This window comes from Oncorhynchus clarkii, chromosome 28 (genome assembly GCF_045791955.1).
Source record: "Oncorhynchus clarkii lewisi isolate Uvic-CL-2024 chromosome 28, UVic_Ocla_1.0, whole genome shotgun sequence".
Taxonomy (NCBI): domain Eukaryota; kingdom Metazoa; phylum Chordata; class Actinopteri; order Salmoniformes; family Salmonidae; genus Oncorhynchus; species Oncorhynchus clarkii.
Window position 1 is genome coordinate 48,238,282 of NC_092174.1, and position 14,287 is coordinate 48,252,568.

Consider the following 14,287-nt stretch of genomic DNA (forward strand, 5'->3'; position numbering starts at 1 on the left):
AAATGACGAATGAGTAACACATCGTTCAATCTTGTTTATTGTCCAGATCGTCGAGAAGCGTGCGGGTCTCAGTCGGAGCCGAGTCTTCAGGGAAGTGGAGATGCTCTATCAGTGCCAGGGACACAGGTACAGCAGGCTCACTGGGGGGGGGGGGGGGGGGGGGGGGAGGGACACAGGTACAGCAGGCTCACTGGGGGGGGGGGGGGTACAGCAGGCTCACTGTGGGGGGATACAGGTACAGCAGGCTCACTGGGGGGGGGTACAGCAGGCTCACTGTGGGGGGATACAGGTACAGCAGGCTCACTGGGGGGGGTACAGCAGGCTCACTGTGGGGGGATACAGGTACAGCAGGCTCACTGGGGGGGGGGGTACAGCAGGCTCACTGTGGGGGGATACAGGTACAGCAGGCTCACTGGGGGGGGTACAGCAGGCTCACTGTGGGGGGATACAGGTACAGCAGGCTCACTGGGGGGGGTACAGCAGGCTCACTGTGGGGGGATACAGGTACAGCAGGCTCACTGGGGGGGGGGTACAGCAGGCTCACTGTGGGGGGATACAGGTACAGCAGGCTCACTGGGGGGGGTACAGCAGGCTCACTGTGGGGGGATACAGGTACAGCAGGCTCACTGGGGGGGGGGGTACAGCAGGCTCACTGTGGGGGGATACAGGTACAGCAGGCTCACTGGGGGGGGTACAGCAGGCTCACTGTGGGGGGATACAGGTACAGCAGGCTCACTGGGGGGGGGGGGTACAGCAGGCTCACTGTGGGGGGATACAGGTACAGCAGGCTCACTGGGGGGGGTACAGCAGGCTCACTGTGGGGGGATACAGGTACAGCAGGCTCACTGGGGGGGGGGGGTACAGCAGGCTCACTGTGGGGGGATACAGGTACAGCAGGCTCACTGGGGGGGGTACAGCAGGCTCACTGTGGGGGGATACAGGTACAGCAGGCTCACTGGGGGGACACAGAGCAGGAATATGGACTGCTGAGATTCACTACTGTATAGATATAGGCATTACCTTCACACTGTTTATAACCATTTCTCTCTTGTTCACAGAAACATTCTGGAGCTGGTCGAGTTCTTTGAGGAAGAAGACAAATTCTACTTGGTTTTTGAGAAACTAAGAGGAGGTTAGTGGATATCAATCTTAATTGCAAACTCTCCCATCTGTAGAAAATGATGGTTCACACTCCCATCCGTAGAAAATGATGGTTCAACCTCTCCCATCCATAGGAAATGATGGTTCAACCTCTCCCATCCGTAGGAAATGATGGTTCAACCTCTCCCATCCGTAGGAAATGATGGTTCACTCTCCCATCCATAGAAAATGATGGTTCAACCTCTCCCATCCATAGGAAATGATGGTTCACTCTCCCATCCATAGGAAATGATGGTTCAACCTCTCCCATCTGTAGAAAATTATGGTTCACACTCCCATCCGTAGAAAATGATGGTTCAACCTCTCCCATCCATAGGAAATGATGGTTCACTCTCCCATCCGTAGGAAATGATGGTTCACTCTCCCATCCATAGAAAATGATGGTTCAACCTCTCCCATCCATAGGAAATGATGGTTCACTCTCCCATCCGTAGGAAATGATGGTTCACTCTCCCATCCGTAGAAAATGATGGTTCAACCTCTCCCATCCATAGGAAATTATGGTTCACTCTCCCATCCGTAGGAAATGATGGTTCACTCTCCCATCCATAGAAAATGATGGTTCAACCTCTCCCATCCGTAGGAAATGATGGTTCAACCTCTCCCATCCATAGGAAATGATGGTTCAACCTCTCCCATCCGTAGGAAATGATGGTTCACTCTCCCATCCATAGGAAATTATGGTTCACTCTCCCATCCATAGAAAATTATGGTTCAACCTCTCCCATCCATAGGAAATGATGGTTCACACTCCCATCCGTAGGAAATGATGGTTCACTCTCCCATCCATAGGAAATGATGGTTCAACCTCTCCCATCCGTAGGAAATGATGGTTCACTCTCCCATCCATAGAAAATGATGGTTCAACCTCTCCCATCCATAGGAAATGATGGTTCAACCTCTCCCATCCGTAGGAAATGATGGTTCACTCTCCCATCCATAGAAAATGATGGTTCAACCTCTCCCATCCATAGGAAATGATGGTTCACACTCCCATCCGTAGAAAATGATGGTTCACTCTCCCATCTGTAGAAAATGATGGTTCACTCTCCCATCCATAGAAAATGATGGTTCACTCTCCCATCCGTAGGAAATGATGGTTCAACCTCTCCCATCTGTAGGAAATGATGGTTCACTCTCCCATCCATAGAAAATGATGGTTCAACCTCTCTCATCCATAGGAAATGATGGTTCACACTCCCATCCGTAGAAAATGATGGTTCACACTCCCATCCGTAGAAAATGATGGTTCACTCTCCCATCTGTAGAAAATGATGGTTCACTCTCCCATCCGTAGAAAATGATGGTTCACTCTCCCATCCATAGAAAATGATGGTTCACTCTCCCATCCATAGAAAATGATGGTTCACTCTCCCATCCATAGAAAATGATGGTTCACTCTCCCATCCATAGAAAATGATGGTTCACTCTCCCATCCATAGAAAATGATGGTTCACTCTCCCATCCATAGAAAATGATGGTTCACTCTCCCATCCATAGAAAATGATGGTTCACTCTCCCATCCGTAGGAAATTATGATTCACTCTCCCATCCATAGAAAATGATGATTCACTCTCCCATCCATAGAAAATGATGGTTCAAATTCACCCAGTTTTGGACTTATGGTCAGTCAGTTTTATATCAGAAGATGCGACCGCTTGAGGCAGTGTCTTCAGTGCATATATCAAGTTCAATCGTCTCACATCTTCTCCCCCCTGGAGTCTCTGAAATGCAGCAACTTGAGGCAGTGTCTTCATTAAAAGGTGACATTGTTTTGTTCCGTATCAACCTCTCCATCCCTCCCTCTCTCCTCCTGCAGGGTCAGTGTTGACCCACATCCATCGTAGACAACACTTTAGTGAGCAGGAGGCCAGTTATGTGGTGCAGGACATCGCCAGTGCTCTAAACTACCTCCACAACAAGGGAATGGCACACAGGGACCTGAAGCCTGAAAACATCCTGTGTGAGCACGTGGACCGGGTGAGTCAGAGTGCACGTGAACACTCCTCCCATCGCGTCACAGGCTCCTGATGGGGACGAAGGAGAGCCAGAGTTGAGCCCAGTCTAAAATACTAGTGGTAGGACTTTTAATCCCGTCATTCAGGCCCTGAAAACAGTGTGAGAGAGCCGTCATTCAGGCCCTGAAAACAGTGTGAGAGAGCATGGTGATTGGGTGAGTCAGTCATTCAGGCCCTGAACCGTGTGAGAGAGCATGGTGATTGGGTGAGTCAGTCATTCAGGCCCTGAAAACAGTGAGAGAGCATGGTGAGTCAGTCATTCAGGCCCTGAAAACAGTGTGAGAGAGCATGGTGATTGGGTGAGTCAGTCATTCAGGCCCTGAACCGTGTGAGAGAGCATGGTGATTGGGTGAGTCAGTCATTCAGGCCGTGAGAGAGCACGGTGATTGGGTGAGTCAGTCATTCAGGCCCTGAACCGTGTGAGAGAGCATGGTGATTGGGTGAGTCAGTCATTCAGGCCCTGAACCGTGTGAGAGAGCATGGTGATTGGGTGAGTCAGTCATTCAGGCCCTGAAAACAGTGTGAGAGAGCATGGTGAGTCAGTCATTCAGGCCCTGAAAACAGTGAGAGAGCATGGTGAGTCAGTCATTCAGGCCCTGAAAACAGTGAGAGAGCATGGTGAGTCAGTCATTCAGGCCCTGAAAACAGTGTGAGAGAGCATGGTGAGTCAGTCATTCAGGCCCTGAAAACAGTGAGAGAGCATGGTGAGTCAGTCATTCAGGCCCTGAAAACAGTGTGAGAGAGCATGGTGAGTCAGTCATTCAGGCCCTGAAAACAGTGTGAGAGAGCATGGTGAGTCAGTCATTCAGGCCCTGAAAACAGTGAGAGAGCATGGTGAGTCAGTCATTCAGGCCCTGAAAACAGTGTGAGAGAGCATGGTGAGTCAGGGTGCACGCCAAACACACTACACTGCTGCAAGCACCCATGAACAGGCACAGATTATACAGGCGAGCCAGACTTCAAGGAAAATTCCACTAAATGTTTATATATTTGCTGTTTGTTTCATTAGTCCACTGTTGACACAGTTCCAAAATGTTATCCAGATGTAAAACGTGCCAAATACAAAAACCCAGACAGTATTATGCGTTTTGCACGAGCAGTGAGACTTCAAATCTGTTCACTCAGGCCCTAACCTGGATAGATAGTTATGGTAAATAGAATAATGGTTGGTTACATCCTAATGCAGTTTATTACTGTGACACGATAAGGATAACTTAATAACCATGTAGAAAACCTTGCTTGGCAGTAGTTTTAGTGATATGTGTTATGGACCTGACTGGCCTACATTAGTTGAATGCTGTGGATAAGAAGGTCAGTGGTCTACTTTAGTTGAATGTTGTGGATAAGAAGATCAGTGGTCTACTTTAGTTGAATGCTGTGGATAAAAAGGTCAGTGGCCTACTTTAGTTGAATGCTGTGGATAAGGTTAGTGGTCTACTTTAGTTGAATGCTGTGGATAAGGTCAGTGGTCTACTTTAGTTGAATGCTGTGGATAAAAAGGTCAGTGGCCTACTTTAGTTGAATGCTGTGGAGAAGGTCAGGGGTCTACTTTAGTTGAATGGTGTGGATAAAAAGGTCAGTGGCCTACTTTAGTTGAATGCTGTGGATAAAAAGGTCAGTGGCCTACTTTAGTTGAATGCTGTGGATAAAAAGGTCAGTGGCCAACTTTAGTTGAATGCTGTGGATAAAAAGGTCAGTGGCCTACTTTAGTTGAATGCTGTGGATAAAAAGGTCAGTGGTCTACTTTAGTTGAATGCTGTGGATAAAAAGGTCAGTGGCCTACTTTAGTTGAATGCTGTGGATAAGGTCAGTGGTCTACTTTAGTTGAATGCTGTGGATAAGAAGGTCAGGGGACTACTTTAGTTGAATGCTGTGGATAAGAAGGTCAGTGGCCTTTGGTTGAATGCTGTGGATAAGAAGGTCAGTGGCCTACGTTAGTTGAATGCTGTGGATAAGAAGGTCAGTGGACTACTTTAGTTGAATGCTGTGGATAAGAAGGTCAGCGGTCTACTTTAGTTGAATCCTGTGGATAAGAAGTTCAGTGGTCTACTTTAGTTGAATGCTGTGGATACGAAGGTCAGTGACCTACTTTAGTTGAATGCTGTGGATAAAAAGGTCAGTGGCCTACTTTAGTTGAATGCTGTGGATAAAAAGGTCAGTGGCCTACTTTAGTTGAATGCTGTGGATAAAAAGGTCAGTGGCCTACTTTAGTTGAATGCTGTGGATAAAAAGGTCAGTGGCCTACTTTAGTTGAATGCTGTGGATAAAAAGGTCAGTGGCCTACTTTAGTTGAATGCTGTGGATAAGGAGGTCAGTGGACTACTTTAGTTGAATGCTGTGGATAAGATGGTCAGTGGACTACTTTAGTTGAATGCTGTGGATAAGAAGGTCAGGGGTCTACTTTAGTTGAATGAGGTGGATAAGAAGGTCAGGGGACTACTTTACTTGAATGCTGTGGAGAAGGTCAGTGGCCTACTTTAGTTGAATGCTGTGGAGAAGGTCAGGGGTCTACTTTAGTTGAATGCTGTGGAGAAGGTCAGGGGTCTACTTTAGTTGAATGAGGTGGATAAGAAGGTCAGTGGACTACTTTAGTTGAATGCTGTGGATAAGAAGGTCAGTGGTCTACTTTAGTTGAATGCTGTGGAGGTCAGGGGTCTACTTTAGTTGAATGCTGTGGAGAAGGTCAGTGGTCTACTTTAGTTGAATGCTGTGGAGAAGGTCAGGGGACTACTTTAGTTGAATGCTGTGGAGAAGGTCAGGGGCCTACTTTAGTTGAATGCTGTGGATAAAAAGGTCAGTGGCCTACTTTAGTTGAATGCTGTGGATAAGGTCAGTGGTCTACTTTAGTTGAATGCTGTGGATAAGAAGGTCAGTGGCCTACTTTAGTTGAATGCTGTGGATAAGAAGGTCAGGGGTCTACTTTAGTTGAATGCTGTGGAGAAGGTCAGGGGTCTACTTTAGTTGAATGCTGTGGATAAGAAGGTCAGGGGTCTACTTTAGTTGAATGCTGTGGAGAAGGTCACGGGTCTACTTTAGTTGAATGCTGTGGAGAAGGTCAGGGGTCTACTTTAGTTGAATGCTGTGGAGAAGGTCCGGGGTCTAAATGACTACGCTGTGTGTTTTAACCTCCTAGATGTCACCGGTGAAGATCTGTGATTTTGACCTGGGCAGTGGCATCCGGCTGAACAGTGACAGCTCCCCTATCTCTACTCCTGAACTCATCACTCCGGTGAGTCCTCGTAACGTTCAGATCTCTGTCTCTTTGTTGATCCACTCCTCCCATCTCTTCTCTGCGTCTGTCAAATGCACCTTTTTATTCATCACATGCTTGATAAACAACAGGTGTAGGTAGACTAACAGTGAAATGCTTGGTTAACAACAGGTGTAGACTAACAGTGAAATGCTTACTAACGGGTCCTTCTCAACAATGTAATTGGGGTAGATATATACACAGGGTTCCAGTACCAGGTAATTGGGGTAGATACAGTGCCTTGCGAAAGTATTCGGCCCCCTTGAACTTTGCGACCTTTTGCCACATTTCAGGCTTCAAACATAAAGATATAAAACTGTATTTTTTTGTGAAGAATCAACAACAAGTGGGACACAATCATGAAGTGGAACGACATTTATTGGATATTTCAAACTTTTTTAACAAATCAAAAACTGAAAAATTGGGCGTGCAAAATTATTCAGCCCCTTTACTTTCAGTGCAGCAAACTCTCTCCAGAAGTTCAGTGAGGATCTCTGAATGATCCAATGTTGACCTAAATGACTAATGATGATAAATACAATCCACCTGTGTGTAATCAAGTCTCCGTATAAATGCACCTGCACTGTGATAGTCTCAGAGGTCCGTCAAAAGCGCAGAGAGCATCATGAAGAACAAGGAACACACCAGGCAGGTCCGAGATACTGTTGTGAAGAAGTTTAAAGCCGGATTTGGATACAAAAATATTTCCCAAGCTTTAAACATCCCAAGGAGCACTGTGCAAGCGATAATATTGAAATGGAAGGAGTATCAGACCACTGCAAATCTACCAAGACCTGGCCGTCCCTCTAAACTTTCAGCTCATACAAGGAGAAGACTGATCAGAGATGCAGCCAAGAGGCCCATGATCACTCTGGATGAACTGCAGAGATCTACAGCTGAGGTGGGAGACTCTGTCCATAGGACAACAATCAGTCGTATATTGCACAAATCTGGCCTTTATGGAAGAGTGGCAAGAAGAAAGCCATTTCTTAAAGATATCCATAAAAAGTGTCGTTTAAAGTTTGCCACAAGCCACCTGGGAGACACACCAAACATGTGGAAGAAGGTGCTCTGGTCAGATGAAACCAAAATGTAACTTTTTGGCAACAATGAAAAACGTTATGTTTGGCGTAAAAGCAACACAGCTCATCACCCTGAACACACCATCCCCACTGTCAAACATGGTGGTGGCAGCATCATGGTTTGGGCCTGCTTTTCTTCAGCAGGGACAGGGAAGATGGTTAAAATTGATGGGAAGATGGATGGAGCCAAATACAGGACCATTCTGGAAGAAAACCTGATGGAGTCTGCAAAAGACCTGAGACTGGGACGGAGATTTGTCTTCCAACAAGACAATGATCCAAAACATAAAGCAAAATCTACAATGGAATGGTTCAAAAATAAACATATCCAGGTGTTAGAATGGCCAAGTCAAAGTCCAGACCTGAATCCAATCGAGAATCTGTGGAAAGTACTGAAAACTGCTGTTCACAAATGCTCTCCATCCAACCTCACTGAGCTCGAGCTGTTTTGCAAGGAGGAATGGGAAAAAATGTCAGTCTCTCGATGTGCAAAACTGATAGAGACATACCCCAAGCGACTTACAGCTGTAATCGCAGCAAAAGGTGGCGCTACAAAGTATTAACTTAAGGGGGCTGAATAATTTTGCACGCCCAACTTTTCAGTTTTTGATTTGTTAAAAAAGTTTGAAATATCCAATAAATGTCATTCCACTTCATGATTGTGTCCCACTTGTTGTTGATTCTTCACAAAAAAATACAGTTTTATATCTTTATGTTTGAAGCCTGAAATGTGGCAAAAGGTCGCAAAGTTCAAGGGGGCCGAATACTTTCGCAAGGCACTGTATATACACAGGGTTCCAGTACCATGCCCATGTTACCAGGTAATTGGGGTAGATATATACACAGGGTTCCAGGCCTGTGTTACCAGGTAATTGGGGTAGATATATACACAGGGTTCCAGTACCAGGCCCATGTTACCAGGTAATTGGGGAAAATATATACACAGGGTTCCAGTACCAGGCCCATGTTACCAGGTAATTGGGGTAGATATATACACAGGGTTCCAGTACCAGACCCATGTTACCATGTAATTGGGGAAAATATATACACAGGGTTCCAGTACCAGGCCCATGTTACCAGGTAATTGGGGTAGATATATACACAGGGTTCCAGTACCAGGTAATTGGGGTAGATATATACACAGGGTTCCAGGCCCGTGTTACCAGGTAATTGGGGTAGATATATTCACAGGGTTCCAGGCCCGTGTTACCAGGTAAATGGGGTAGATATATACACAGGGTTCCAGGCCCGTGTTACCAGGTAATTGGGGTAGATATATTCACAGGGTTCCAGGCCCGTGTTACCAGGTAACTGGGGTAGATATATACACAGGGTTCCAGGCCCGTGTTCCCAGGTAATTGGGGTAGATATATTCACAGGGTTCCAGGCCCGTGTTACCAGGTAACTGGGATAGATATATACACAGGGTTCCAGTACCAGGCCCATGTTACCAGGTAATTGGGGTAGATGTATACACAGGGTTCCAGGCCCGTGTTACCAGGTAATTGGGGTAGATATATCACAGGGTTCCAGTACCAGGTAATTGGGGTAGATATATACTTAGGGTTCCAGGCCCATGTTACCAGGTAATTGGGGTAGATATGTACACAGGGTTCCAGTACCAGGCCCATGTTACCAGGTAATTGGGGTAGATATATACACAGGGTGCCAGTACCAGGCCCATGTTACCAGGTAATTGGGGTAGATATATACACAGGGTTCCAGGCCCGTTTTCCAGGTAATTGGGGTAGATATATACACAGGGTTCCAGTACCAGGCCCATGTTACCAGGTAATTGGGGTAGATATATACACAGGGTTCCAGTACCAGGTAATTGGGGTAGATATATACACAGGGTTCCAGGCCCATGTTACCAGATAATTGGGGTAGATATATACACAGGGTTCCAGTACCAGGTAATTGGGGTAGATATATACACAGGGTTCCAGGCCCGTTTTCCAGGTAATTGGGGTAGATATATACACAGGGTTCCAGGCCCATGTTACCAGATAATTGGGGTAGATATATACACAGGGTTCCAGGCCCGTGTTACCAGGTAATTGGGGTAGATATATACACAGGGTTCCAGTACCAGGCCCATGTTACCAGGTCATTGGGGAAAATATATACACAGGGTTCCAGTACCAGGCCCATGTTACCAGGTAATTGGGGTAGATATATACACAGGGTTCCAGGCCCATGTTACCAGGTAGTTGGGGTAGATATATACACAGGGTTCCAGGCCCGTTTTCCAGGTAATTGGGGTAGATATATACACAGGGTTCCAGTACCAGGCCCATGTTACCAGGTAATTGGGGTAGATGTATACACAGGGTTCCAGGCCCATGTTACCAGGTAATTGGGGTAGATATATACACAGGGTTCCAGTACCAGGTAATTGGGGTAGATATATACACAGGGTTCCAGTACCAGGTAATTGTGGTAGATATATACACAGGGTATCAGGCCCATGTTACCAGGTAATTGGGGTAGATATATACACAGGGTTCCAGTACCAGGCCCATGTTACCAGGTAATTGGGGTAGATATATACACAGGGTTCCAGTACCAGGTAATTGGGGTAGATATATACACAGGGTTCCAGTACCAGGTAATTGGGGTAGATATATACACAGGGTCCAGTACCAGGTCCATGTTACCAGGTAATTGGGGTAGATATATACACAGGGTTCCAGGTCCATGTTACCAGGTAATTGGGGTAGATATATACACAGGGGTCCAGTACCAGGTACTTGGGGTAGATATATACACAGGGGTCCAGTACCAGGTAATTGGGGTATATACATACACAGGGTCCAGTACCAGGTAATTGGGGTATATACATACACAGGGTCCAGTACCAGGTAATTGGGGTAGATACATACACAGGGTCCAGTACCAGGTAATTGGGGTAGATATGTATATATATAACTGTGATTTACACTACAGGCCTTAATGCTCAAATCAGTTTTGGAATACTGAAATGTACTTTTAATCTGTCTCCATATTACACGACATATGATGGTGTGGTGAGAACTGCTGGGTTGGCTGATACTGTTCTCATCAGTAATCTTTAAAAAACAACAACATATACTTAAAACTGGAAATCAACCAATCCTCCATCATTAACACAACGGAAAGGTGAACTGGTTTATTATCTAAATGTTGAACGTGTGTGGGTGACAGAGAGAAACTACATGGTGCAGTTTGAGGCCATGTGGCGGAGAGTGATGTGGGCGCTGGAGGGGGAGGGGGGAGCAGGTAGTTCTGGGCAGGTGTGATGTCATGTGTATGTTTTCGTATTGTTTATAAAACATTTTTTTTATTTTTAGCTAACCACAGCAGTCCACTAGGTAGCTGTTTAGCTTTCAGGCTAATTTGTGGACCAGCTTGCTCCTTACCTCATTGGGTTTTCCCTCGCAGGCAGGGAGAATGTGATATTGGTTGGTATGAATTACATCTGTAGTTATGGCTATAGTCAGTAAATGCCTCAGGAAAACTTATTTTAAAACTTGGAAACAGCTGAGTGTGTTTCAGAAAGGGAATAGATATCCTCTCCTTGCTCATCACTTGTCTTAGGGCTGAGAGCCAGCCATGATCATGTTGATTTAGGGCTGAGAGCCAGCCATGATCATGTTGATTTAGGGCTGAGGGCCAGCCATGATCATGTTGATTTAGGGCAAAGGACCAGCCATGATCGTGTTGATTTAGGGCAAAGGACCAGCCATGATCGTGTTGATTTAGGGCAAAGGACCAGCCATGATCGTGTTGATTTAGGGCAAAGGACCAGCCATGATCGTGTTGATTTAGGGCAAAGGACCGGCCATGATCGTGTTGATTTAGGGCAAAGGACCGGCCATGACCGTGTTGATTTAGGGCAAAGGACCGGCCATGACCGTGTTGATTTAGGGCAAAGGACCGGCCATGACCGTGTTGATTTAGGGCAAAGGACCGGCCATGACCGTGTTGATTTAGGGCAAAGGACCGGCCATGACCGTGTTGATTTAGGGCTGAGGACCAGCCATGACCGTGTTGATTTAGGGCTGAGGACCAGCCATGACCGTGTTGATTTAGGGCAGAGGACCAGCCATGATCGTGTTGATTTAGGGCAAAGGACCAGCCATGATCGTGTTGATTTAGGGCTGAGGACCAGCCATGATCGTGTTGATTTAGGGCTGAGGACCAGCCATGATCGTGTTGATTTAGGGCTGAGGACCAGCCATGATCGTGTTGATTTAGGGCTGAGGACCAGTCATGATCGTGTTTATAGCCAGAAACTGGTCCTCTACTTATAAATCAGCCTCCGTGTTTTTCTTTCAGGGTCTAAATGGCTTTTTAAAGGCCTATCAGTTCTAGTATGAAGCCAGCATTGAAGTGACTTAAATAAAACATGCAGCAGTGTTGTTTAAGTGAGTCATGTCTATATTTATCAATCAGCTCCTGCATTCTCCTCTTCTGCTACACATACAGGAACACTAGCTCAGCTTTTTAGATGTGGACAGCACAGCTTTTTAGGTGTTCTAAAGCCTAGATTCTCCTCCACAGCAGCCTGACTTCTGGACCCCTAATAATATACAATATACCTTCAGACCACGCAGTTCTGTGAGTCATTCTGTATCTATAAGTAACAACCAGCCTTGGCTTTCCCTGTAACGCAGCCGTGTCTCTAGGCTTTCCCTGTAACATGGCTGGGTCTCTAGGCTTTCCCTGTAACATGGCTGGGTCTCTAGGCTTTCCCTGTAACATGGCTGGGTCTCTAGGCTTTCCCTGTAACATGGCTGGGTCTCTAGGCTTTCCCTGTAACATGGCTGGGTCTCTAGGCTTTCCCTGTAACATGGCTGGGTCTCTAGGCTTTCCCTGTAACATGGCTGGGTCTCTAGGCTTTCCCTGTAACATGGCTGGGTCTCTAGGCTTTCCCTGTAACATGGCTGGGTCTCTAGGCTTTCCCTGTAACATGGCTGGGTCTCTAGGCTTTCCCTGTAACATGGCTGGGTCTCTAGGCTTTCCCTGTAACATGTAACATCCCTGTGACACTACACGTTTCTGACTGGGCCCCTAATGCCCGGGTGGCACTACACTAAGTCTTGCAGATTTTGTGCCAATTTTTAAAATTGTTTGAAAATATTGGGATGGCTCAGGCTGGATCGGTAGCCCTCGGATTGTGTCTCTGTCCCGCTCACGTTAAACTAGTGTCGTCAGGGCCGCTCTCCCAGAGTAAGCAACGTCATGGGGAATTTGTCTCATCTCAAACTTGTCTGGGACAGCTAAATCGAGGCCAGAATTGTGTAGTGTAGACCTGTCTAAGTCTGGAGGAAAGGGAGATATAACCTCTGTCTAAGCCGGGAGGAGAGGGAGATATAACCTCTGTCTAAGCCTGGAGGAGAGGGAGATATAACCTCTGTCTAAGCCTGGAGGAGAGGGAGATATAACCTCTGTCTAAGCCTGGAGGAGAGGGAGGTATTTTTTTCACCACATCTAAATTAAACTCTTCCTTCCCTATCGCCTGGAGACTTGAAGAATGTTCCCAGAGAAAGGAAGCGTGCTGGATATTATTATAATTTTTTTCCCACCAGATACCGTAAACTGTGGATTCACTCTGGCATGGGGGTTACATCTAGCGAACCACCCTCCACCCCTCTCTTCTGTCCCCCTCTCCTCCCTTTATTTGAGCAGAATCCATATTTTATTTCTCCTGCTGTTACAAAACCAGTTCTGGGCTTCATTCCAAGGCCCCTACCTTAATGTAGAAACCACATTTTGATTGGCTGGGCCAGTGGGAGGGAGTGGGCGTGTCAGCTGATCTCTAATGATTTATTTTTTTACCAGATGGATTTGGTTCAGAAGCTGTGTTCCAAATTACACCCTATTCACTATAGGCCCTGGTCAAAAGTTGTGCATTATTTAAGGTTCCCTTTGGGACGAATCCAGTCACAGGACTCTACTGATGTTTGTGGATTCTAGAGTGTAGTGTACAGGCAGGTTATTACTGTTGGACTGTTGTGGATTCTAGAGTGTAGTGTACAGTCAGGTTATTACTGTTGGACTGTTGTGGATACTAGAGTGTAGTGTACAGGCAGGTTATTACTGTTGTGGATTCTAGAGTGTAGTGTACAGGCAGGTTATTACTGTTGTGGATTCTAGAGTGTAGTGTACAGGCAGGTTATTACTGTTGTGGATTCTAGAGTGTAGTGTACAGGCAGGTTATTACTGTTGTGGATTCTAGAGTGTAGTGTACAGGCAGGTTATTACTGTTGTGGATTCTAGAGTGTAGTGTACAGGCAGGTTATTACTGTTGTGGATTCTAGAGTGTAGTGTACAGGCAGGTTATTACTGTTGTGGATTCTAGAGTGTAGTGTACAGGCAGGTTATTACTGTTGTGGATTCTAGAGTGTAGTGTACAGGCAGGTTATTACTGTTGGACTGTTGTGGATTCTAGAGTGTAGTGTACAGTCAGGTTATTACTGTTGGACTGTTGTGGATACTAGAGTGTAGTGTACAGGCAGGTTATTACTGTTGTGGATTCTAGAGTGTAGTGTACAGGCATGTTATTACTGTTGTAGATTCTAGAGTGTAGTGCACAGGCAGGTTATTACTGTTGGACTGTTGTGGATTCTAGAGTGTAGTGTACAGGCAGGTTATTACTGTTGTGGATTCTAGAGTGTAGTGTACAGGCAGGTTATTACTGTTGTGGATTCTAGAGTGTAGTGTACAGGCAGGTTATTACTGTTGTGGATTCTAGAGTGTAGTGTACAGGCAGGTTATTACTGTTGGACTGT

At 46.1% G+C, this 14,287-nt stretch overlaps 1 protein-coding gene across 3 annotated transcripts in view; it reads left to right on the plus strand.

Moving 5' to 3' along the window:
- Positions 1-14,287, plus strand: part of LOC139387585 (MAP kinase-interacting serine/threonine-protein kinase 2-like) — a 42,650-nt gene that overhangs the window by 17,155 nt on the left and 11,208 nt on the right. For all 3 annotated transcript variants that reach the window (XR_011629193.1, XM_071133927.1, XM_071133928.1), the window contains 4 exons: positions 47-126; positions 1,059-1,132; positions 2,981-3,141; positions 6,313-6,408. Coding sequence is in view for 2 of the 3 variants with exons in the window: in XM_071133927.1 (XP_070990028.1) it covers positions 47-126; positions 1,059-1,132; positions 2,981-3,141; positions 6,313-6,408 (411 nt within the window). In the remaining variant the exon portion in view is untranslated. The remainder of the gene's footprint in view (positions 1-46; positions 127-1,058; positions 1,133-2,980; positions 3,142-6,312; positions 6,409-14,287) is intronic.